General features: G+C 40.9%; 1 protein-coding gene across 3 annotated transcripts in view; it reads right to left on the bottom strand.

Annotated features, from left to right (window-relative positions):
- Ppp2r5e (protein phosphatase 2 regulatory subunit B'epsilon) overlaps positions 1–22,728 on the bottom strand; it is a 116,929-nt gene that overhangs the window by 29,742 nt on the left and 64,459 nt on the right. For all 3 annotated transcript variants that reach the window (XM_090344247.1, XM_090344245.1, XM_090344246.1), the window contains exons 4-5: positions 7,571–7,672; positions 379–471 (exon numbers count right to left, since the gene is read on the bottom strand). In XM_090344247.1, the coding sequence (XP_090200373.1) occupies positions 379–471; positions 7,571–7,672 (195 nt within the window). The remainder of the gene's footprint in view (positions 1–378; positions 472–7,570; positions 7,673–22,728) is intronic.

The following is a 22,728-nucleotide window of genomic DNA, read 5'->3' on the forward strand; positions in this document are numbered from 1 at the left end:
TATAAGGTGACATACTGTCATTTTTCTTATAATAAAATACTTCATTGTATGCTTCCATTAATTAAAATGATTATTATAAGAAATATATATATATTTTGGGGGGGGCCAGTCCTGGGCTTGAGCTCAGGGCCTAAGCGCTGTCCTTGGACTTTCTCAAGGCTAGAGCTCTACCACTTGAACCTCAGCACCACTTCTGACTTTTTTCTATATATGTGGTATGAACCCTGGTCTTCATGCATGCTAGGCAAGCACTCTACCACTAGACCAAACACCCGGCCACAAGACCCTTTTTTAAAAAGTCCAAAAAGCAAATGTCAAAGAAAAATCAGACAGTGTAACAGGTAAATTAAATATATACAACTACAATAATATGCTTACCTGTAATACAAATTTCTGATCTATGTATTTTTTGGCAATGCTGGGTTGGAATTCTTGGCTTTCCAAAAATCGTATGAAAAATTCATATACAAGCTGCAACAAACAGATAAACAGATTATAGTTAATTTCAGAGTAGTATCAAAAACTTTGAAACAGCCTTCTTTTACACTAGAACTGACAGTGCTTAGAAAATCCAATTTTGATATCAATCCATGCTAACCTTTACTTGTACTTCACAACTGCTGTTATGGTTTTGTTTTTGTTTTACTTTTAAAATTAATCATGAAATAAAGTCAAACAAAATAAAAATCACTCATAAACTGAATATTCTAAGACAGTGTTGTTATTTAAAGTGTGTATCTTCTTCCACAATATCCCACCAGCTATAAAATCCTCAAAACATGACAAACTACCTTTGCCATTTAAACAATACATTGTAGACAGTTTATAATGAATACTTACAATATTTACAATCAACCTAACAGGTTTCCTATATGCTTAAATGATTTCCATTCCTTCTATATTAAATCAAGTCACAGTGTGCATTACAGAACCTACTACAGGTTCATGCACTTCCTCAGTTATTTCATGAGTAAACATTGCTGTAAGTGGAACGGTCCCATTCACTGGCCTGGCCACCTGAGCTCATTCCTATAACCCAAGCTACTTAGGAGACAGATCTAAGGACTGCAGTTCAAAGCCAGATTATTCCAATAAATCTGAGATTTAGCTCCAGCTAACCAGCAAAAACCTGAAAGTGGAGGTATGGTTCAAGCAGTGCTAATCTTGGGTGAAAAAGCTAAGGGAAAATGAGAGGCCCTGCATTCAAGCCTTAGTAGAAAAGTGCTTGCCTAGCATGCATAAAGTCCTGGGTTTGATACCTCAGTATCCACATGCTAGTAGAATGCTAGCCTTGAGCAAAAGAAGCTCAGGGACAGTGCCTAGGTCTGGGAACTCAAGGCCTAAGACTGGCAAAAAAAAAAAAAAAAAAAAAAAAAAAAAAGGGGCCGGGAGTTTGGCCTAGTGGTTAAAGTGCTTGCCTAGCATGCATGAAGACCCGGGTTCGATTCCTCGGTACCACATACATAGAAAAAAGCCGGAAGTGGTGCTGAGGCTCAAGTGGTAGAGCTCTAGCCTTGAGAAAATCCAAGGACAGTGCTCAGGCCCTGAGCTCAAGCCCAGGACTGGCAAAAAAAAAAAAAAAAAAAAAAAAAAAAAGTTATATCTAAACATACAAGATTTTGGAATTCATTGCCAAAAGTTAGTGAGAACTTGTTTCAACCAATAGCTAGGTATGTGATAATACACAAAAAGATCAAGGTCCAGGCCAGCTCTGTCATAAATACAAGACCTTACTCAAAAATACCTAAAGCAAAAAGAGTTAGAGACATGAACTAAAAAGAAAGAAAAAAGAAAAAAATGGGCACAATGCAGAACCTAAAAGCTTCAGTTATTTTGTTTCATAAGATTAAAACTCACCAAAATCCAATTATCTGCTATTGCATTTGGAGTGGACTTTATCCATGCATATGTTCCTAAAATTTCATTTGCCAAGTTGAAAACATTGCTTCTCCATTTTATGCAGATCTCTCCTATGCTGACACATTCTAGCATATGTCTCTGAAAATTCTTTCATGCCTCAAATCCTGGATATTCAAGAGGCTGAGATCTGAGAACACGATTCAAAACCAGCCAGGACAGGAAACGTCATGAGACACATACCTCCAACTAACCACCCAAAAATGTGGCTGTGGTTCAAGCAATAGAGTATTGCTTTGAGCACAAAATGTCAGGGATGGCACCCAGGCCATGAGTTCAAGCCCCAGGATTGTGCACACCCACACATGTGTGTATGCGCACGGGCATGGGTGCACACACACACAGAGTTGAGGTAATGGATATAAAGCAGGTACTTTTTTTAAGCAAAATAACAATTACTATCAACTCCACTTCCTTCCTCATTTGCTTTAAACAAAGTATCTGCTAGATACCTAATTCTTTTTTCTTGGGGGGGGGGGGTGTTCCCCCTCTTGGGACTTGAAGTCTGGGCCTAGGTCCAGAGCTGTCCCTGAGCTCTTCAGCTCAAGGATAGTACTCTATCACAATGAACCACAATGCCACTTCTAATTTTCTGGTGGTTAATTGGAGATAAGAATCTCTCAGAACCGTGATCCTCAGCCTCCTGGGTAGCTAAGATTACAGGTGCAAGCCTCTGGTGCCCAGCACAAATACCTAATTCTCAATGGCCTTAGTTTGTTCCCTCAGGTGAAAATTACACTTTATAGAGTCACAAGCTGTGACTTAAAAGAATCACAGTGACTATCACTACATCCAGCTACATATACCACATGATTTATGTGTATTTCCTATTTAATTATAAAGAATATTTTTAAATGTCTGCTCAAGAGGCAAATTTTAAAGACTTCGTGACCATAGCCTGACACAACAATGTCACAATTGTGGTAAGATAATGCCTTTGGTTCTACAATAAACAACCAATAGTCAAAAAGGGAAAACGGGCAATGAAAGTATAGTACCATCACAGAACTGGCTTTAATCCTGCAAGTGCTGAAAACTCAAGCCTCAGGCCCTCCCAAAGGTCCTCAAAAATCAGTCACTTAAACACTTTTAATTTGTAGTTCACATTAACATTTTATTCCTTACAACACTGTAGCGTGGCAGGGAGGAGTGTGCTTGTAGTTCCCACACTTGGGAAGCTAACAAAGGAGAATCATGAGAGGGCACAAGAAACAGAAAAAGCAAACAGAAACGGAGGAAAAGAAGGCAAACCCCACATAAAACCATTTCCCTCATTGAATTCCTTTAAATTCAGGAAACCATCTTTCCATGGATCTGGTATTGTTTTACCACCCACAGTAATGAATGGGTGCTAAGTCCTCATGCAACTGTTTTTTCCTTTTCTTTCTTCTTCTTCTTTTTTTAATATACTAACCTTTCAACTCCTGGTTTTACAACAGAAGACCAACCTTATTCAAATGACTTTTCATGATTACTATGAAAGGAAGAGATTCTGTCTTCCTGGGCCAACTTTGACAGCAGGACTGGCAACCTGCTCTCTCCCCCTTAAAGCTACAACCTGAAAGCAGCTGCCGCTTAAAACAATTTGGGGAAGCACTTCGGACACCTTTATTTCATGAGCATGAATGGTTCTGTATTTGGGAGGTATAACTTACCTCCGAATCAAAATCTCCCTTGAGTTTTTAAAGGGAAAGACTGGAGGCGGAGAGGGAAAAAAATTACTTTTCAGTGTCATGTAAGTGAATTCTCCATGGGAATATGAGCAGGAAATTCCTGGCTCTTCAAGCCTCAAGCATAAAGCATTGAACTCAAGTCCTTAATTGTATGCAAAGCCATACAAAATTGTATTTTATTGGAAAGACAGGCATAATTTCAGAAAATAAACAATAACCATGGTTAACTATGTGATGCTAGTTCAAAAGGCAACAGGCGGCCAGGAGTTAGACTTACTGGTAGAGTCCTTGTCTCACATGCATGAAGACTTGGGTTCGATTCCTCAGTACCACATATATAGAAAAAAGCCAGAAATGGTGCTGTGGCTCAACTAGTAGAGCCCTAGTCCTGAGAAAGCCCAAGGACAGTACTCAGGCCATGAGTTCAAGCCCCAGGACTGGCCAAAAAAAAAGACACCAGGCACAAATCAGAGAAAAAGGAACATACACACACAGAGGACTGGAAGACTTCTTAACATTTGGAGGGAGGGGGGGAAGAGGAGGTAAAACTTAGTATTGTTTTGTCTTTTAAATATTTCCAAAGATCTATTACTTGTCTTATCAGTAATTCTGTGTGATCCACAGATTTAAACATACAGTAACAGTCAATTAGCTGGACCATGAACCTGGCCAGATGTCCCATGACCACATCCCAATGTGGTTTTGTCATTCTCTACTCTTCTGCTATTTACACTTGACGTCTTGGTAAAGGGTAGTCCAGAAAAGGAAATATATAGCTAATTATGCATTAAGAAAAAGTAAAGAAATCTAACAACATGCTATGTTATGACCAGAAAAATACAGTGTTAGATCAATTAAGACATAAAATTAGCCTAGCATGGTGACATACAACTATAATACAAGTACTCAGGGGAAAGAAGAGGATTTCAAGTTCGAGGTCAGCCTGAACAATATAGGGACATTCTATCGCAAGAAACCAAGAGCTGGAGCTCAGTAGTAAAGTGCTGAGCTACCATGTGCAAGGTCCTAGGTTTGAGCCCACCAAAATCAGAAAGCAAAATACTGAATTTGGTGGCAAATGGTATGAGACATGAACAGAAGAGTTTTAAGTGTTTCATGAGTGTTCTCATCAGGTAAAATCACCTAGTGAAAAGGGAAAGAGGAGCTTCATTTGTACAGGTAGACTATTCAAGGGAAACACAGAATTCGTGAGACAAAGCAAAATAAAGACAAATGGTGTGCACCTTATGATCTGACCTTAATGACAATGATTTATGTCTTTTTTATCTGGTTGGTTTTTTTTTTTGGTTTTGGTTTTTTTTTTTTGGCCAGTCCTGGGCTTGAGCTCAGGGCCTGAGCTCTGTCCTTGGACTTTCTCAAGGCTAGAGCTCTACTGCTTGAGCCTCAGCACCACTTCCGGCTTTTTGCTATGTATGTGGGGTACCGAGGAATTGAACCCGGGTCTTCGCACATGCTAGGCAAGCACTCTACCACTAGGCCAAACTCCCGGCCCTGTCTGGTTGGTTTTTGCTTTGCCTTTCAGATAAGGTATTACCCTTTAGTCCAGACTGTGATCCTTCTGCCCCAAGCCTCCCCAGTGCTGGGGTTTCGGGTGGGCCATCCATGCCCACTTTGGGCTTCAAATCTTAAAGAATGGATGGGATCAGAAGAATTACAGGCTTGAACAGCATAGCAACACAGATGAAATCATAACATTTTGCATTTGTAAAGGTCTCATAGTGCTCATATTTTAGGGCTTCAGAGGAATAACAGTTAATACTCCGACATCAATGAGAATGTGAGCTAAAGGTTTTTATGGAGGAAGAATTTGATTAACAGCTTCAGAAATTAATTTGGTCCCTTCTTTTATAGTCATTAGGTACAAGAAGGATTAACTGAAATACTGAGTTAAGCTTTACTGTTCTTTCTGGGAAATTGATGTGCACAACCATCATAACTTATCAAAATGCTCTTACAAATGGCAAGTTTCCTAGCCCTTTCTTTTATAGGAGACAGGTAAGCTAGTTGATATCTATCTATGTATCTATCTATCCATCTATCTTTTCTACCATAAGATGCCCTGAGAAGATTGTCTTTTTTTTTTTAAGCATTTTTCTTTCACACTAAATTGAAATTCAACAGATTGGTGTCAAACACTAAGAATAAGATGTGATGAAAAGTTCCTCAACTCAAGTGTCTAGAAACATACCAATGAAGACACAAAATAGTTTACAAATTCCTTAGATTGTAGAAAGTGTGTATTTAAAACAAAAACAAAAATGGGGTGGGGGAGGAAGAATTGAGCTCCGTGGAAGAACATGAGTGCAAAGCCCTGAGTCCAGTCCTCAGCTCTGTCTGAATGAATGATGAATGAACAAATGGGTAAGTAAATAAATAAATAACTGAACATCTAAGATAGTCATCAAAGGCAGTGGTGGCTCACGCCTGTAATCCTAGCTACTCTGGAGGCTGAGATCTGTGGATCATAGTTCAAAGCCAGCCCAGGCACTAAGGACAGTGATGCTCTTCTCTCCAGTTAATCACCAGAAAACCAGAAGAGGCGCTGTAGCTCCAAGGAGTAGAGCAGTAGCCTTGAGCTGAAGAGCTCAGGGATAACGTTCAGGCTCAGAGTTCAAGTCCCATGACCGACCAAAACAACAAAAAAAGTAATCAACTAGTGTTTTAATTCACCTAGTCTTGACATTAGTAGCTTATGACTGACAAAGAGTTGAGAAAGCAGCCCTGGAGTGCTCTCAGATGACTAGGAAAAGTATAACCTTATGTTAAAGAAAAAAGAAAGTGGAGAAAATATAAACTGTTAAAAAATATCAACACCTTTATCAGCCTGTTCATGATTCTTTGCTCTTTGTGTCAACTAGTAAGAAACCACAAGCATACTCTACAAAGGGGCAGCAGCTTCTGTGCAGGGGTGGCTGGAAAGGTGTACAAGGTTATATTCCTTCTGATCTATCCTTCCTTCTTTGCTACTACTGTGATCCACGCCTTTGAGAGCATGCTTGACTCAGTGGAAAGACAGCTTTGGGATTCTGTTCCTTTTTACCTATCCTGGGGTTTGTGCTCAGGGCCTGGGTAGTCGGCCTATGAGTGCTCTGTCTGTCTCTGTCTCTCCTTTCTCTCCTCTCTTTTCTCCTTTCTCTCCCCCTCCCACTTGACCCTTTTTAGAAATCTTGGTCTTGAGAGAGGGCAGTAGAGAAAGAAGGAGCTAGAAAATGACCAAGTATAGTAAGTAAACACAACACAGATGGGGCTGGTACTGGAAAGGACAGTCCTCACCCCTTCTGCCACATGGTCAGTATGGCCTTCCCCACAAGACAGGACTTCACTCAAGTTTTCTTTCAGGGATTTCCCTTTCTCTCAACACTAAAAGGAAATTGCAACTGAAGTTTGATTTTGTTCTTATAAGACTAAAGAAACAGGCAGGGAGTGTGGCCTAGTGGTAGAGTACTTGCCTAGCTAGCATGCAAGAAACCCCGGGTTTGATTCCATGTACACAGAAAAAGCTGCAAGTGGTGCTGCGGCTCAAGCCTTGAGAAAGCTCAAGGACAGTGCCCAGGTCTTAAGTTCAAGGATTGAACTGAAGAAAAGTAACTGTGATAGCCATAAAGACAGGCAAAGTACTAAGGGTATCTACTGGCTAACAATGAGAATTGTACTCTGTCAGCTAATCACATCCAACTAGTATTGATAAGAAAATAGTTCTCCGCTTATTCTAAACCCTACTGGGCTAGACTGCTGGCTGAGCCAGTAACATAGGGGAGAAGCATATAAAAGTGTTGCAATCAAACTTACTATTCTCTTAGCGTCCTAATTATGAAGAGTAGAAAACAGAGAAGGCATTCTTTAGCTTTCCCCTAATGGAAGCTGATTTCTTGGTGAAGAAATTTTCTTCAAGGAATTCCCAAGCTAATCAATGGACATGCTAACAGATATTCTCCAACAGAAAAGGTAATGTAAAGTACCTGTAGGTGTGGCCATGATGCCTCAAGGGTAGGTTCATCTTCTTCAGGATCAAATTCATTGCTGTCACTAGGAGGGAGAGTTCTGAATATATTGCAAGATACCTAAAAATAAACAAGCAGCACAATTAGGCAGAAGTACCTTCTAGGTGGCTGGACACTAGGTCCCCTGAGAGGACAGAGGACCCAGCAAGAGCATAAAGACTACCTTCTACAGGTTCTGAGGCTGCAACTGGCTCTAGACAAAGCAAAAGGAGCAGAACAGTACCATCCTACCTCTTGGTCCTTGTGACTTTATACAGCCCGTTCATGCCGGCTCCTGGTTACTAAACTAAGCATGTACACAATCAACCAAGCATGATATAAATAACTGCTAATGGCCAACAAGTATTTCCTTTCTCATCTAATTCACAATTTGCCCATTTATGACTGAGCTCATGGTGAAATTACAGGCATTCACAAAAATATGAAGCAGGAAATATTTCATACTTAAATCATCTATCCACAGTTGATTTACAAACAGTAATGAGAAGGCCAGGAGTTTGGCCTAGTGGTAGAGTGCTTGCCTAACATGCACGAAGACCCAGGTTCGATTCCTCAGTGCCACATACATAGAAAAAAGCTGGAAGTGGTTCTGTGGCTCAAGTGGTAGAGCTCTAGCCTTGAGAAAGCCCACGGACAGTGCTCAGGCCCTGAGTTCAAGCCAGAATTAGCAAAACAAAAACAAAAACAAAAAAAGAGCCGGGCACCATGGCTTACGCCTGTAATCCTAGCTACTCAGGAGGCTAAGATCTGAGGATCAAGGTACAAAGCCAGCTGGCACAAAAGGACCTGAGACTCTCATCTCCAATTAACCTCTAGAAAATGGGAAATGAGGCTGTGCCTCAAGGGTAGGGTGGTAGCCTTGAGCTAAAGAGCTCAGGGACAGCGTCCAGGCTGAGTTCAAGTCCTTTGACCCACCAAAAAAAAACAAAAAAAATGTATGTGTATTCAGCACCTCCATAAACTAAGTATTCTTTTGCCTAGATAATATCCAAATTAAATGTTGATTGTTCAAAGAATGACATGAAGAGATTAAGTGTTGAGTTGAGACAGGGTGATAAAGCAAGGAGGATTCACTGTCTACTACTTCTGTATATAGCACAGATTTCTACAGTAAAATGCTTAATTATTCTAAGGGTTCCTTTGTAATTCCCTTGCTGTTTCTTGTCCTTCATATTCCTGTATCTTCTTCTCTTGTGATGAGATAAGAGAGAAAATAGGAAGGGCAGCAGAAAGTATGTGAAAAGAAGCAAAAGAAGAAAAATGCAAGGAAATACTGCCCCAGAGACCCAGAATTTGGCCTAGTGGTACAGTGCTTGCCTAGCATGCATGAAGACCTGGGTTCGATTCCTCAGTACTACATACATAGAAAAAAGCTAGACATGGTGCTGAGGCTCAAATGGTAGAGCTCTAGCCTTGAGAAAGTCCAAGAACAATGCTCAGGCCCTGAGCTCAAGCCAAGGACAGGGAGGGAGGAGGGACGGAGGGAGGGGGAGAGAGAAGGGAGGAGAGAGGAGGGGGAGGGGGAGGGGGAGAGAGAGAAGAACAAAATACTGCCCCAGAATCCTTTGCTGGACTTTCTATTATATAATGAATTGCAATATGATACTTTGAAAAACTTCAAGGCCTCATACTAGCTGCATGTATTTACTCATCCAATAAGTATTTACTAAGTACTTATTATGTATACACATTTTTCTAGGGATTGAGAAAACCACAGTGAACAATAATAGATAAAAATTCATACCTTGGGCCAGGAGTTTGGCCTAGTGGTAAAGTGCTTGCCTAGCATGCATGAAGACCCCGGTTCGATTCCTCGGTACCACATACATAGAAAAAAGTTGGAAGTGGTGCTGAGGCTCAAGTGGTAGAGCTCTAGCCTTGAGAAAGTCCAAGGACAGTGCTCAGGCCATGAGCTCAAGCCCAGGACTGGCAAAAAAAAAAAAAAAAAATCATACCTTTATGGAATTAAAAGTCTAAGTAAAGTCACAAATTCCAACTTCTCAACTATGGAAATTGAGCCCCAGTATGTAAACTATGGAAGGAGATCCTATTTTAAGTACAACAGGAAGCAATTAGTGGATCTTAAATTAAACAAGGATGTGACATCATCTGATTTTTGTGTTTAAAAAAAAAATCACTCCAATAGCTATAGATAGAATGGGAAAGAAGACAGACAGACTTTGATTCTGGTGATAGTCATTGCTGCTGGTTTGGATGCTTGGGGTGAAGGAAAGGAAAGAACGAAGGAAAAGTCATAATTTAACGCCACTTATGAAAGATGCACATGTTCTGGAAAGTAAACTGGTTTCTTTTTGTACTTACTTGTTTGGTAGGAAGACCTAGAGGCTCAACTAAGGATGGGTTCAAAGAACAAGAGCCAAAAGGCAACTCGACTTATAAAGTCCCAACTTTAAGCTGGACAGGTCAGGACTAGAGATGTGTGAAGACTCATGAGCATACAAAGGACACTGAATACCTTGGCATTATGGATCACTTCAGGAAGGAGTTAACAGAAAAATGAGAAAGGGCCCTAGGTCACTCAACATTTAGAAAAGAGGAAAAAGAGCCAAAAAGTGCAAAGGGTAGAAAAATCCAGAAACTGGAGTGTCAGGGGCTCAGAAAGAAGGGCATTTTGGGGAACAAAATAGAAACACCAGCAGCCAATGCTGCACGCCAGTAGACTAAGATGAGCACAGAGCAGCATAGAGGACTTGGCAGCCCTAAAAAACATGTGCTGTCCTCCTCCCCAGCATACATAGGGAAGCAAAAGTTAGTAACCAAGAGAGTCAAACAGAACCTTGGCTCTTGGAACCTGCCAGGTGAAAGTGACCAGCTTTACTGCCCTTTTAGCTTGAATATTTAAGGTGGAGAAAAAAAATATGAGAATATGTTTTTGTATCCATAGTTCTAATACTTTTTGTCTCTTCTAATGACAATTAAAATTCCTGTTTGCAAAGAAACTGGATAATTTTCCAAGAACCATCCACCTAGGATTTCTCTTTACCCACCCAGCCATACCACAACTGTAAGGTTATCAATTCTGAATCATCACTAAACAATACATATTTTTTAAATTAACTGAAGTTTTCATCCCAATGAAGTCACTATATTCACTGTACTCCTGGACATTTTTTCTCAAGATCTCTAAAAGTAAACTATGAAGAGAAAAAAAGATGGCCTCTCTAGAGTAAACAAACTGGATGGAGATAGGCAAACTTCTCTATACTCTTATAGTGCCCACTGTTTCTAAAGCCACCAGCTGCTTACCTACTCTTCCTTTCCAGTTATCAGAAACTAGTCAAGAACGTGCAACAGGGCCGGGAATTTGGCCTAGTGGTTAAAGTGCTTGCCTAGCATGCACAAAGACCCGGGTTCGATTCCTTGGAACCACATATATACAAAAAAGCCGGAAGTGGTGCTGAGGCTCAAGTGGTAGAGCTCTAGCCTTGAGAAAGTCCAAGAACAGCGCTCAGGCCCTGAGCTCAAGCCCAGGACTGGCAAAAAAAAAAAAAAAAAAAGAACATGCAACAATTGTGTTCCTAACACATGCATCTCATCCAACAATTACTCACCAAAACACATTTGGACATATTAAGAAAGCTGCTATGTATTGTGACTTCAATCAAAGTATTCTAGGTGATTTAGTTGAATCCAGGTCCTTTCCTCTGATCAGATAAATCTCATCTCTCAGCTATTATCCCACTCCCTCCCCCCCAAAAAGGCCAAGTTATATAAAGAAGAAAATGGTAGACAGTTCTAGATACATGTCATTTCTTCACACCACTTTCTTTGTTAAGCTTTTCTATCAAGATGGCTTCTGAACACTGAGCAGACAAGAACTGAGGAATCGTGTGTCCAGGATTACAGGTGTGAGACACCGCGCCCAGCAACATGGACACTTTTTAAAATATGAAAACTTTTTTTAAAAAAGTTTTTGGTGGGCCAGGTGTTTGGCCTAGTGGTAGAGTGCTTGCCTAGCATGCACAAAGACCCAGGTTCGATTCCTCGGTACCACATACATAGGAAAAAAGCTGGAAGTGGTGCTGAGGCTCAGAGCTCTAACCTTGAGAAAGTTCAAGGACAGTGCTCAGGCCCTGAGCTCAAGGCCAGGACTGGCAAAAAAAAAAAAAAAGTTTTTGGTGATTCTGCCTTCTTTGCTTTATGTATATCTTTGAGAGGTTGGGGGGAGGGCACAAAACTCAGGGGAAAAGGGTGAAAAGTACAGCAGTAGTACTCACTGGGCACTGGTGAAAGAAAACTATACAACTTGTGGGTAGAGACAGGATGGAGGAACTGGGAAAGAATCGGGGAACAGAAGACACTGTATGAAAGGAAATGTACTTATTACTTGTCTTATGCAATTTTTTACTCCCCCTGTACATCATCTCTATAATAGCAATAAAGTAAATTAATTTAAAAATAATACACATAGGGCCAGGAGTTTGGCACTAGGTAGAGTGCTTGCCTAGCATGCACAAAGACCTGGGTTCAGTTCCTCGGTACCACATACATAGGAAAAAGCCAGAAGTGGCGCTTGGCTCAAGTGGTAGAGCTCTAGCCTTGAGAAAGCCCAAGGACAGTGCTCAGTCCCTGAAGCCAAGCCCAGGACTGGCAAATAGTAGTAATAATAATAATACATATAAATAAATGAATAAATAAGTAAATAATGGCACTGGCCTGACCTCCAATGCAATAGCTCTAAGGACAGAAAGCAAAGTGGAGGGAATGGGAGGACTGAGTGTAAAAACTTGGGTGAAACCTCTTGGAAGGGAGAAGACTCAGGAATAAGAGCTTCACGGTGGAGCTTTTAGAATCACATCCTATTAAAGACTCCCTTCTTATAGACAAGGAAACTGAGGACCACAGAGTGTTAGCCCCTTCAGGGTGGCAGTGTCTAGCACACACTTTTCTCTAGTTCACCACTTTCTGGCATCCCTCCTATATTTTTTTTTCAACTTCATTACTCCCTCATTTCCGTCACCTCTTCTCAAATCATCTCCTTTTAAGTCTTCCCCTCCACACGCACGAGTGTGCACTATTTGCCACCCTTGTGACCTTGCTCAGCATTAACCAGGAATTCAAATTCTAGCTATCAAGCAGCATGAGTTCTGCAATGTCTCTTGCTCTTCCTTACAGATTGTAAGCCCCTCAAGGACCAATAAATAGAAATAACTAGGATTGCCGAATACAGGACACCTAGTTAAATTCAAATTTCATTAGTTGCTTGTGCTCTTATTTTATTTATTGCCAGGCATGGGGCTTGAACTCAGGGCTAGGACACTGTCCTTGGGCTTTCTCAAGGCTAGGGCTATACCACTTGAACCACAGCACCACTTCTGGGCTTTTTCTGTGAATGTGGTACCAATGAATCGAACCCAGGATTTTGTACATGCTAGGCAAACACCCTACCACTAGGCCAAACTCCCAGCACCAATGCTTGTACTTTTATTGGCCAGGTCTATTCCTACTAATATTAGGAGAGAACCTCTATTCAAGCCCCCTCGTACAAATAAGGCCTCAAACCTAAAGGCTGTTTGCCTTGAGGGCCACTCTGTTCTTTTTTCCAGTATTTTATTTTATTGCTGGTTACTGTGAACTATACTACAAAAAAATAAATTTCAGTCTTGGCCAAATATGAAAGATAAGCCATTTTATTAAATAATTTATTATATCCTCTCTCCTTCAACTGTCACATGCTCATTAGAGGACAGAGATGCCTCAAAGACAAGAAAAAGGAAGAGAAGAGACTGGTGGGGGGGAAGGATATAAGAGTAGCACAACACATTTAAGCAGAGCTCTATTTGCTTATAGTGATTATTTCTGCCAATAGGATATGAAAGCTCATAGAAGCAGCATTCACAATAGGCCCCAAGCATTAAACAAGGAAATAATAAATTATAACACATGCATAGAGTATTAAATAGCCATAAAAAAGAAAAAGCTACAGCTATTCAAAACAAGAGGCATGGTTATATATATAATGTTGAATAAAAGAAAACAGATCCTCTTTTTTAAAAGTATGTATATGTGTGTCTACATCCATGCATAGACATGTATGTAAACTCACACAAATATGTGTACGTAAATATACATACATACAGGTTCAAAATTAGGCAAAATTACTAGTATTAATGTCAGATAGTGATGACAGAAAGAACTCAAAGCCAGCAAGTCTAAGCTCTGACTGTGATGCATATAAATGGTGCTACTGAAGGTCTTGCCTATAATGAGACTGGCTGGCTAGCTTAACCACCAATGCCCTCAGTAAATGCCTTAAAAATTCTTCTTTAGCTGTGTCTTTAGGGCTTTTTTCTAGCATTGGTTCTCCAAGGAAAAATCAATTATGTCCTGAATAGCGAGCAGTCATTACCTGGGGCTGTGTGGCCTCTCACTGTTCTCAGCTGTGCCCAATGTCCTCAAGTCAAGATTCACTGCAACTTTACAATTTCCAGAGACTGAACCTTCGGTCTTTGGTGAGATTTTAAAGGAATGTCACCTGGCTACCTAGTCTGGAGAAAGCAGGATAGGATCAAGAGTTCTAGCTTGTTTTATAAAGTTGCCACTAAATCCCCTATTTCTGCATTTATCAACTCCTTAGAGTTAAAGTTGGCTTATTTTCAGTTTCCTTGGCTGCTGCTTTGGGTTCAGCTTTCTCTCATCAACTCAGGAGTGACCTGGTGAGCATTTGCTTGCCAGCTTCCAAAATGCTGCCACTGAGATCTTTCCTTTTTTGTTTTGTTCTTGTGGGTTTTATTTCTTTTCAATGATCTGGTTGGAGTAAAGGAAGTAAACATGCACATGGATTCAATCCACTCTATTCAAAAGTTAGCAATTAATTCCTCTGAAATTATTTCCTCCATCCTCCAGTAACTTCTGCTAATTCAAGTAATTTAATTTCCCTATGTAAATATGCCAATCTCCCTGGAATGGGAAAGAATCCAGTACATAAACCAAATGGCAACTTCTCTAATTTAGCCAAGGCAAAATGAAAGGCTCATATCTGTTTTCTTTCTCAGAATTAGCACCCACTACATTAGTAGATCTTACTATGAAGCAAAACAGAAAATCAAAGCACATTCATGATCCACAGACACTGAATACAGAGTTCAAATGAATGCCTCAAGTATCATTACCTCCAATAAACAAAACTTGAGGCACCATCCTTAGCAAGGCTCCATCCTCATTAAGCTGCTGGCCTCTCAATAATGCTTTCCATCACCTTTTCACTATTGCCTGTTTCTTCAAGACACTAGAAATATCTCCCTCTCATCTCAAATTTGATCTGTTCAAAAACCAATCTCATTGCACTGGCTTCCACATATACCCAAAGAACGCCCCTCTCTCTGTCCCTGCTCTTTTGATGGGATGCGAGCCTTTATAGTTCTTGATTTTTCTTTCTCTAGCTGTTCCAAAATGGTTTATCGAGAAGTTTTACTTCTTACTTCCAAATGTCTCTTTGGTGTTGGTGCTCACGGTGGTTTACTGGTGAGGAAGGGGAGGAGAGGGTAGGTTTCCTAGGGCTTGAACTTAGGACTGAGTAATGTCCCTGAGTTTTTGTGCTCAAGGCTAGTGCTCTACCATTTGAGACACAGCTATATCACTTTTTGGTTTATTAGTTAACGATGAAGTCTCACAGACTTTCCTGCCTGGACTGGCTTTGAACCTCAGATCTCACCAGTGCCTGATATTACTGTTAACAGCAAAATGTTGGCAATTGTTTAATATCCCCAAATAGGAAAGCAGTTTAAAAAAAAATGGCACATTCTCATAGTGCACTCTAGTAGTTTCTGAAAACATTTAATTACATGAAAACATGTTTACAGCACAATGCTAAAGCCAGTTTTGTTTTGTTTTGTTTTTGCCAGTCCTAGAATTGGGCTCAGGGCCTGAGCACTGTCCTCGGACTTTCTCAAGGCTAGCACTCCACCACTTGAGCCTCAGCACCACTTCTGGCTTGGTTTTTTTTTTTCCTATGCATGTGGCACCGAGGAATTGAACTCGGGTCTTCGTGCATGCTAGGCAAGCACTCTACCACTAGGCCAAACTCCTGGCCCCACTAAAGACATTTTTAAAGAATTAAAAATAGAGTAAGATGAGAAAAAAAAATTAACAGGGAAAAACAGGAAAAGGTTACAAAGGAGTTTTCTGGAATGACAGCAATGTTTAAAACCTCAATGAAGCAGTAGTTATTTATACAATTATTAACTTTATTAAACACTTGCTGCCTAATGCCTGTTTTTAAAATTATATGGTATGTTAATTGCATATAAATTTATAAGTTTTAAGGGGAAAAAGCAGACTCAAGAGTGAAAAATGGGCCGGATGCGGTGGCTCACGCCTGTAATCCTAGCTACTCAGAGGCAGAGATCTGAGGATCAAGGGCACAAAAGGACTTGAGACTCTTATCTCCAATTAACCTCTAGAAAATGGGAAGTGGAGCTTGGCCCAAGGGTAGGACAGTAGCCTTGTGCTGAAAAGCTCAGGGACAGCACCCAGGCCAAGTTCAAGCCCCATGACCCACCAACAAAAAAAAAGAGTGAAAAATGGCTGAATTCCAATAATGAAAATATAGGTGATTTTTCTTCCGTTATGAGCATGGAAGAAAAAGCATTCTTCTCCATTGACTCTTTCTCTGTTCCCATCTGACAAGTCCTTGGCCACCTACCATTCTGGGATTAAAAGAACAAACACTTTCCATATAGGAACTAGAGAAAGAAAAATAAGAATGGAGTATATATCCAAAGAAGACTAAATGAAAATACCAGAAAAACACCTAAATCACTACCTGTATTGTATCACTTCACCATAGTCAAATGATGGAATCAGATGCCCAACAACACACAAATGGATACATGTACATGTACACACTATGGAATATTACACAGCCATCAAGAAAAATGAAATCATATCATTTACAGGAAAATAGATGTAACTGGAGTATATCATACTGACCAACACAAGCTCCAAAACCAAAATACCATATGCTTTCACTGACATGCAAGCCAGACGTAAAAAATATACCTATTTATGGACAGCCGTGTGTGTGTGTGTGTGTGTGTGTGTGTGTGTGTGTGTGTGTGTGTGTGTGTGTGTGTGTGTGTGTGTGTCTGCGCGCATGTATGGGCAAACATAGAACATTTAATTAGTGAATCTAACTAAGGGACCACTACTTAAGAGGGAACGGGGAAAGGGAAGGAAAAAGAATAAAGAGTGAGCTAGGGGCTGGTGGCTTAAGCCAATAATTGTAGCTACCGAGGAGGCTGAGACCTGAGGGTTGGCAGCCTAGCAGAAACGTCTGTGAGATTCTTATCTCCAAAATAAACTGCTCAGAAGAAGCTGGAAGTGACACTGTGGTTCAACTGGTGGAGTGCTAGCCTTTAGCAAAAGAAGCTTGGGACAGCACCCAGATCCTGAGGTCAAGCCCCAGGACTGGCAAAAAAAAAAAGAAGGGAAGGGAAGAAATGAGGGGGAGGAAGCCGGTGCTGGTGGCTCACGCCTGTAATCCTAGTTACTCTGGAGACCTGAGGATCGTGATTCAAAAGGCAGCCTGGGCACAAAAAGTCCCTGAGATTTTTATCTCCAATTAACTGCCAGTTTTTGGAGCTGTGGCTCCAATGGTAGAGCATTAGCCTTGAGCTGAAGAGCTCATGGATAGCGTCCAGTCCAGAATTCAAGCCCCAGGGCCATCACCAGCCCCCCCCCAAAAAAGAGGAGGGAGGGGAATTCTGGAAATACATTTTAAGAAAGGATGTGTATGGTCCAAATAGACTGTTTGCAACTAAGAAAACCGAACAAAGAAATCTGTTGAAGTTGTTCTGAGAAGGGGAGAGGAAAGGAGAATGATAGAGGGGGGAGACAGACTAGAACATATTGTAAATTTGTATGGAAATGTAACAATGAAATCCCCCTCTGTAAAACTAATGTAAACCAATTAAAGAAAAGAAAGAGTATTATTTGTATCTCTCATCCTGTTCAAAAATTCCACCCTCTCCTTGCTCATTGTCTACAAGATTAAGTCTAACCTCTTCTTAGCTTGCCAAGTCCTCTATAATCCAGGTCCACTCATCCCTCTCCACCTTACTACCCACTAATTCTTACCAGAAGCACTCAGTCCCATTAGGCTTCTATTTCAAGACTGAATTTTGTTCAAAGTAAGAGGCACCTTTTAACCTGCTGAAATGGAGGCAGTGATGTTAAATTAATTATCTAGAGTCTGTTATTCCCACACAAAACTATCACAAGGAAATGATATTTCACACAGAGACAACTACATTGCATTCTCTCCAAAACTGGAAATGTAGCAGTGAATCCACAAGTGAAGATTGTTGATATTAAATCTTAGAATCCAAAAATAGAGGTGTAAACACTGCAGTTGTCACAGTGCTTAGTGTGCAGCGCAGGCGCTCAGATGGCTACATTCATAATCCAGTATGGCGTCCCACACACCCAGCCCAGCCACATGAGGCCAGGCTTTCGCTGCTCTGTACCGCGCAGGTCCCAGTAACCCTGGCAGGTGAGTGATTTCCTCTAAGAGCCAAAGCATACAAGTTGATGAAACAACAATATGGAACTTTTTTGAGACTGTAAATTCTGAATTTTGTTTTAGGCATTTCATGGCTCAAACTCAGCAAATGCAACAAGAAAAATTAAACCTGAATTCTCAAATTTTTTTAATTCAGATCTCTTAAAAAAATTTTTTTCCCAGAATTTTCATTTTCTGGCTCATGGTGTTTTCTTACTTGAAATCACTAAAACAAAGCGGGAACCACTATAGAAACCTGTCCATCTCTTACACCTCTGTGTGAAGACATAACTCTGTATATCTTCCTGTTTGTCACCTTTCATTAATAAAACAAAGCCTAGCTGAGTGCCTGTGGCTCATGCCTGTAATCCTGGCTATTCATCTAAGTTTCATGGTTCAAAGCCTGCCCAGGCAGGAAAGAGTCCATGAGACTCTTTATCTCCAATTAACCACCAGAAAACCAGAAGTGGCACTGTGGCTCAAAGTGGTAGAACACTAGCCTTGAGCTAAAGTGTTTAGGGACAGGGCCCAGGCCTGAGTTCAAGTCCCATGACAGACCAAAAAAGAACAAAGACACAAAGCCCCATGCTAGCTACCTGATGGACATCAGACCACAGATTCTAACCAGTCCTCTCTGGGCTAAAACCACTTCTCCAAACAAAGTGGCTAAGCCACACCTCTGCAAGGGAGGGTGGAACAGCCAGTCCAAGTCCACCTCACCTTAGGGTAGGTCAAGGGAAGGGTGGGCACAAATGCCCCCTAAGGGGAGAGGGGCAGGTGCTGCTCTTTGATCTTGTCACATTCTACAGGTACATGGGAACACCATGGCTTTCTTGTTGTTTGTCCCCTAAAATAGCTTCTCTTATATCCTTTCCAGGAAAGGACATAAGAAATTCCTCCCTTTGTTATTAAGAGCAGTACAAATACAAAACTCAATTTTCCAGTACTGTCTAAACTTAATAAATGTTTAGAACATGGCTAAAAAGTGTTTTACCCCCACTCTCCTTGAAGCCCTTACAGGACTTCTGCAGGGAAAGCAGAAGCTTCCTATCAATTAACTAAAGCTACATGTTACTAACTTTCCTAAAGGATCAGGAAGCATCCTATTTTCCGATAGCATTTTCTTATCTGCTGTCTTAAAAACTACACTTGCTTGAGCAGGGTTGCAGGGGGCTTACACCTGTAATCCTAGCTACTCGGAAGGCTGAAATTTGTGGACTGAGGTTTGAAGCCAGTCCAGGAAGGAAAGTCCATGAGACAGTTATGTCCAATTAAGCACCAGAAAACTGGAAGTGCTCTTGTGGCTTCAAGTGGTAGAGAACTAGAACAAAGGTGCTTAGCAACAGTACCCTGGCCCTGAGTTCAAGACCCACCATCAACTCCCCCCCAAAGCAAACAAACAACAACAAAAACAAAAACAGTTGCTACCTGGCCCAAGTGGCTCACATCTCTAATCCTAACTACTCAGGAGGCTGACATCTGAGAATCAATGTTCAAAGCCGGCCCAGGCAAACAAAGTCCATAAGACTTTTATATCCTATTAATGACCGAAAGTGGAACTGGAGCTGTGGGTCAAGTGGCAGAATGCTAGTTTTGAGAACAAAAGCTTAAGAACAAAGGCCCAGACCCTGAGTTTAAGCCCTAGGACCAGCACCAAAAAAAAAAAAAAAAAAAGTTGCAGCAACTTAGCAAATTTGCTCACTGTCCTTACTCCCACAGCTGGGCTCTTCCCTCCCTGCTAGGACCTGTTTCCTGTGTGCTTTCCCACTGCCTCTCTCTATTCAACATGGCAATGGTATTTTCATTTCTGTTTCTTCTCTGCACTTTGCAGAGGTACTTCCCACCTGAGAAATCATGAGATAGCGTATTTCTTCTTGTTTTCATTTACAGATCAAGTTTGGCTAAAAATACTAGTTGGCATCCAGCTACCACCTCCAGGAAATGACCTGCTCACTGATTTCTTGCCAAATTCTTGCCTCAAGCATTACTGTCTCTGAAATCTCCACAATGAGACACTAGTTTCCTTCCTCTGCTTCTCCTGCTCATAATCCATGCCCCACTGTAGTAAAACAGCTTTTCCTTAGAGAATCAACTAGTAAAACACTTTCAGTGCTACCTCTCCACAGAGAAATAGCAAAATTGTACAAACTAACACCAAGACCAAGAATTATCTTAAGCTTCTCATACATACCACAGGTAATATTTCACAACCACTTTATCATCCATTATCTTCAGAGATTTCTTTATAATAAGCATTGCTTATGCTGCTAAACAACAAGCTCACTCTCCCTGATAAGTCAAATGGAAGGCAAAAACAGATACTAAACCTTGGATGCAGTACTATAACTCATCTGTGGGGCCCACTACTTTCACTACAGTGAGAGGATATTTTGGGGTACATCAGTGCTGAGTAAGTCACAACTGTCGAACAATCTTAATTACACTGAAACTCTGAACTAAGCACTTCCGCAGAAGGCCAGGAGTTTGGCCTAGTGGTAAGAGTGCTTGCCTCGCATGCACGAAGAGCCAGGTACCACATATATAGAAAATGGGGGAAGTGGTGCTGTGGCTCCAGTGGTAGAGCTCATGCCTGAGAAAGCCCCAGGACAGTGTTCAGGCCCTGAGTTCAGGCCCCAGGACTGGCAAAAAAATAAAAAGCACTTATGCAGAAAGACTACAGCTTGTAAATTATGCAAACAGCTGATTCCTGAGGATAACCCCTCTTTTCAGTACACTTAAAGCTAAGCATTTTAGAGAGAATTTGTGCAGAGAAATGGTTGATTGTTAACACAGACAGTAAGGACATGCATATTTAAGTGTATCAAGAAAAAATTACTTAGGTGATTGAAGGGGGACATACATATAAAAATGGAGATAATTATCTAAAAAGAACTTGAGAGAGTAAATTTAAAACCAAAAGTCAAGAAAAGATACAGGGGGGGAGGGAAACGGGTACCAAGACATGTGAAAGAGTATCAATGTATGTGAATTAATGCACCTTCTATCCGGCAAATATCATGTAACCCTTTTACTAATTACAATAAAAAAAATAAAAAAAAAAAAGAAAAGATACAGAAAGTTGGGGGGGGGAGGTGCACAAGGGGAAAAGAGTAGACAATGAAGAGGGGAACAGGCGACTGCAGTCAAAAATTCTTTGTAACAGGCCGGGAGTTTGGTAGAGTGCTTGCCTAGCATGCACCAAGACCCAGGTTCAATTCCTCAGTAACATATACATAGAAAAAGCTGGAAGTGGTGCTGAGGCTCAAGTGGTAGAGCTCTAGCCTTGAGAAAGCCCAAGGACAGTGCTCAGGCTGTGAGTTCAAGCCCCAGAACTGGCAAGAAAAATTCTTAGTCAGGGCTGGGAATGTGGCTTAGTGGTAGAGTGCTTCAAGCAAAAGAAGCTCAGGGACAAAGCCCAGAGTCTGGGCTCAAGCTCTAAGAAAGACAGGTAGGCAGGTAGGCAGGTAGGCAGGCAGGCAGGCAGGCAGGCAGGCAGACAGACAGACAATGTGTGTACAGCACAAAAGTAAGAAATGTAAGGGAAAGGGTAGGGCAAAGAGGGATGAGACTGCTGAAGGAGGTAACACAGATCCAAGACACATTGCATTCATATACTGCTTTGCTGCATGACACCTGTCTTATACAACTACTTAAAAGATTTATGTGTTTATATATATATTATATATAATATATATAGTATAATATATAGTTAGTTAGTTAGTTAGCTGGGCGCTAGTGGTTCACATCTATAATCCTAGCCACTCAGGAGGCTCAGATCTGAGAAGTGAAGTTCAAAGTCAACTCAGGCAGGAAAAGTCCACGAGACTCTTATCTTCCAAATAACTACCAAAAAAACCAGAACTCAGGAACGATGCTCAGGCCTTGAGTTCAAGCCCCATGGCCAACAACAAAACATAGGTCAAAAAGCTCACAGGATAGCAGAGTTTCCTTGTAACTAGACAAACATATTCATTTAAAGAAAAGTCAGTCCATCAGAGGTGGCACCACGAGTTAACAATAACTATGACAATAGCTGCATTATATATTTAGCTAATGTGCTAAAGCATTTTTATAACTTAGTTTTTATAATAGCCTTAAAGTTACACTGGAGTAGCAAACTTAAGAAGACTAAAGATTTGTCCAAATCGCACAGCCAAGTAAGCAGCCAGACTGGATCCAGGTTGGTCTACCTATATCTCTTATGCAGGCAAGAAACAAAAAGGGAAAGCAGGGTGAACAGATATTCTACTTCCCAGGACTAGGGAAAAGCCATCACACATGGAAGGGAAATCAAGGAGTATAATTGAACTCGCCTTGCTCCCAATCAAAGCTGACCAAGCCATTCAGGAGTTTCTTGGCTGCTTCTGGCACACAGTACCCAGGCTTCCACAGATTGCAGATACCTGAATCCTTTATATAACATTATACTATGTGTGCATATCACTTGCACACATTTTCTGATATACTTCAAATCATTCCTAGATGTCTTACATTGTAAATGCTGAATGAATAGTTATAATGCATTACTTGGGAAATCTTGGCAAGGAAAAATCTTCATATTCATTGTAAATGCAATCTTTTACAACATTTTCAG

The sequence above is a fragment of the Megascapheus bottae genome, chromosome 14 (genome assembly GCF_031878675.1).
Source record: "Megascapheus bottae isolate mThoBot1 chromosome 14, mThoBot2.hap1, whole genome shotgun sequence".
Lineage (NCBI taxonomy): Eukaryota > Metazoa > Chordata > Mammalia > Rodentia > Geomyidae > Megascapheus > Megascapheus bottae.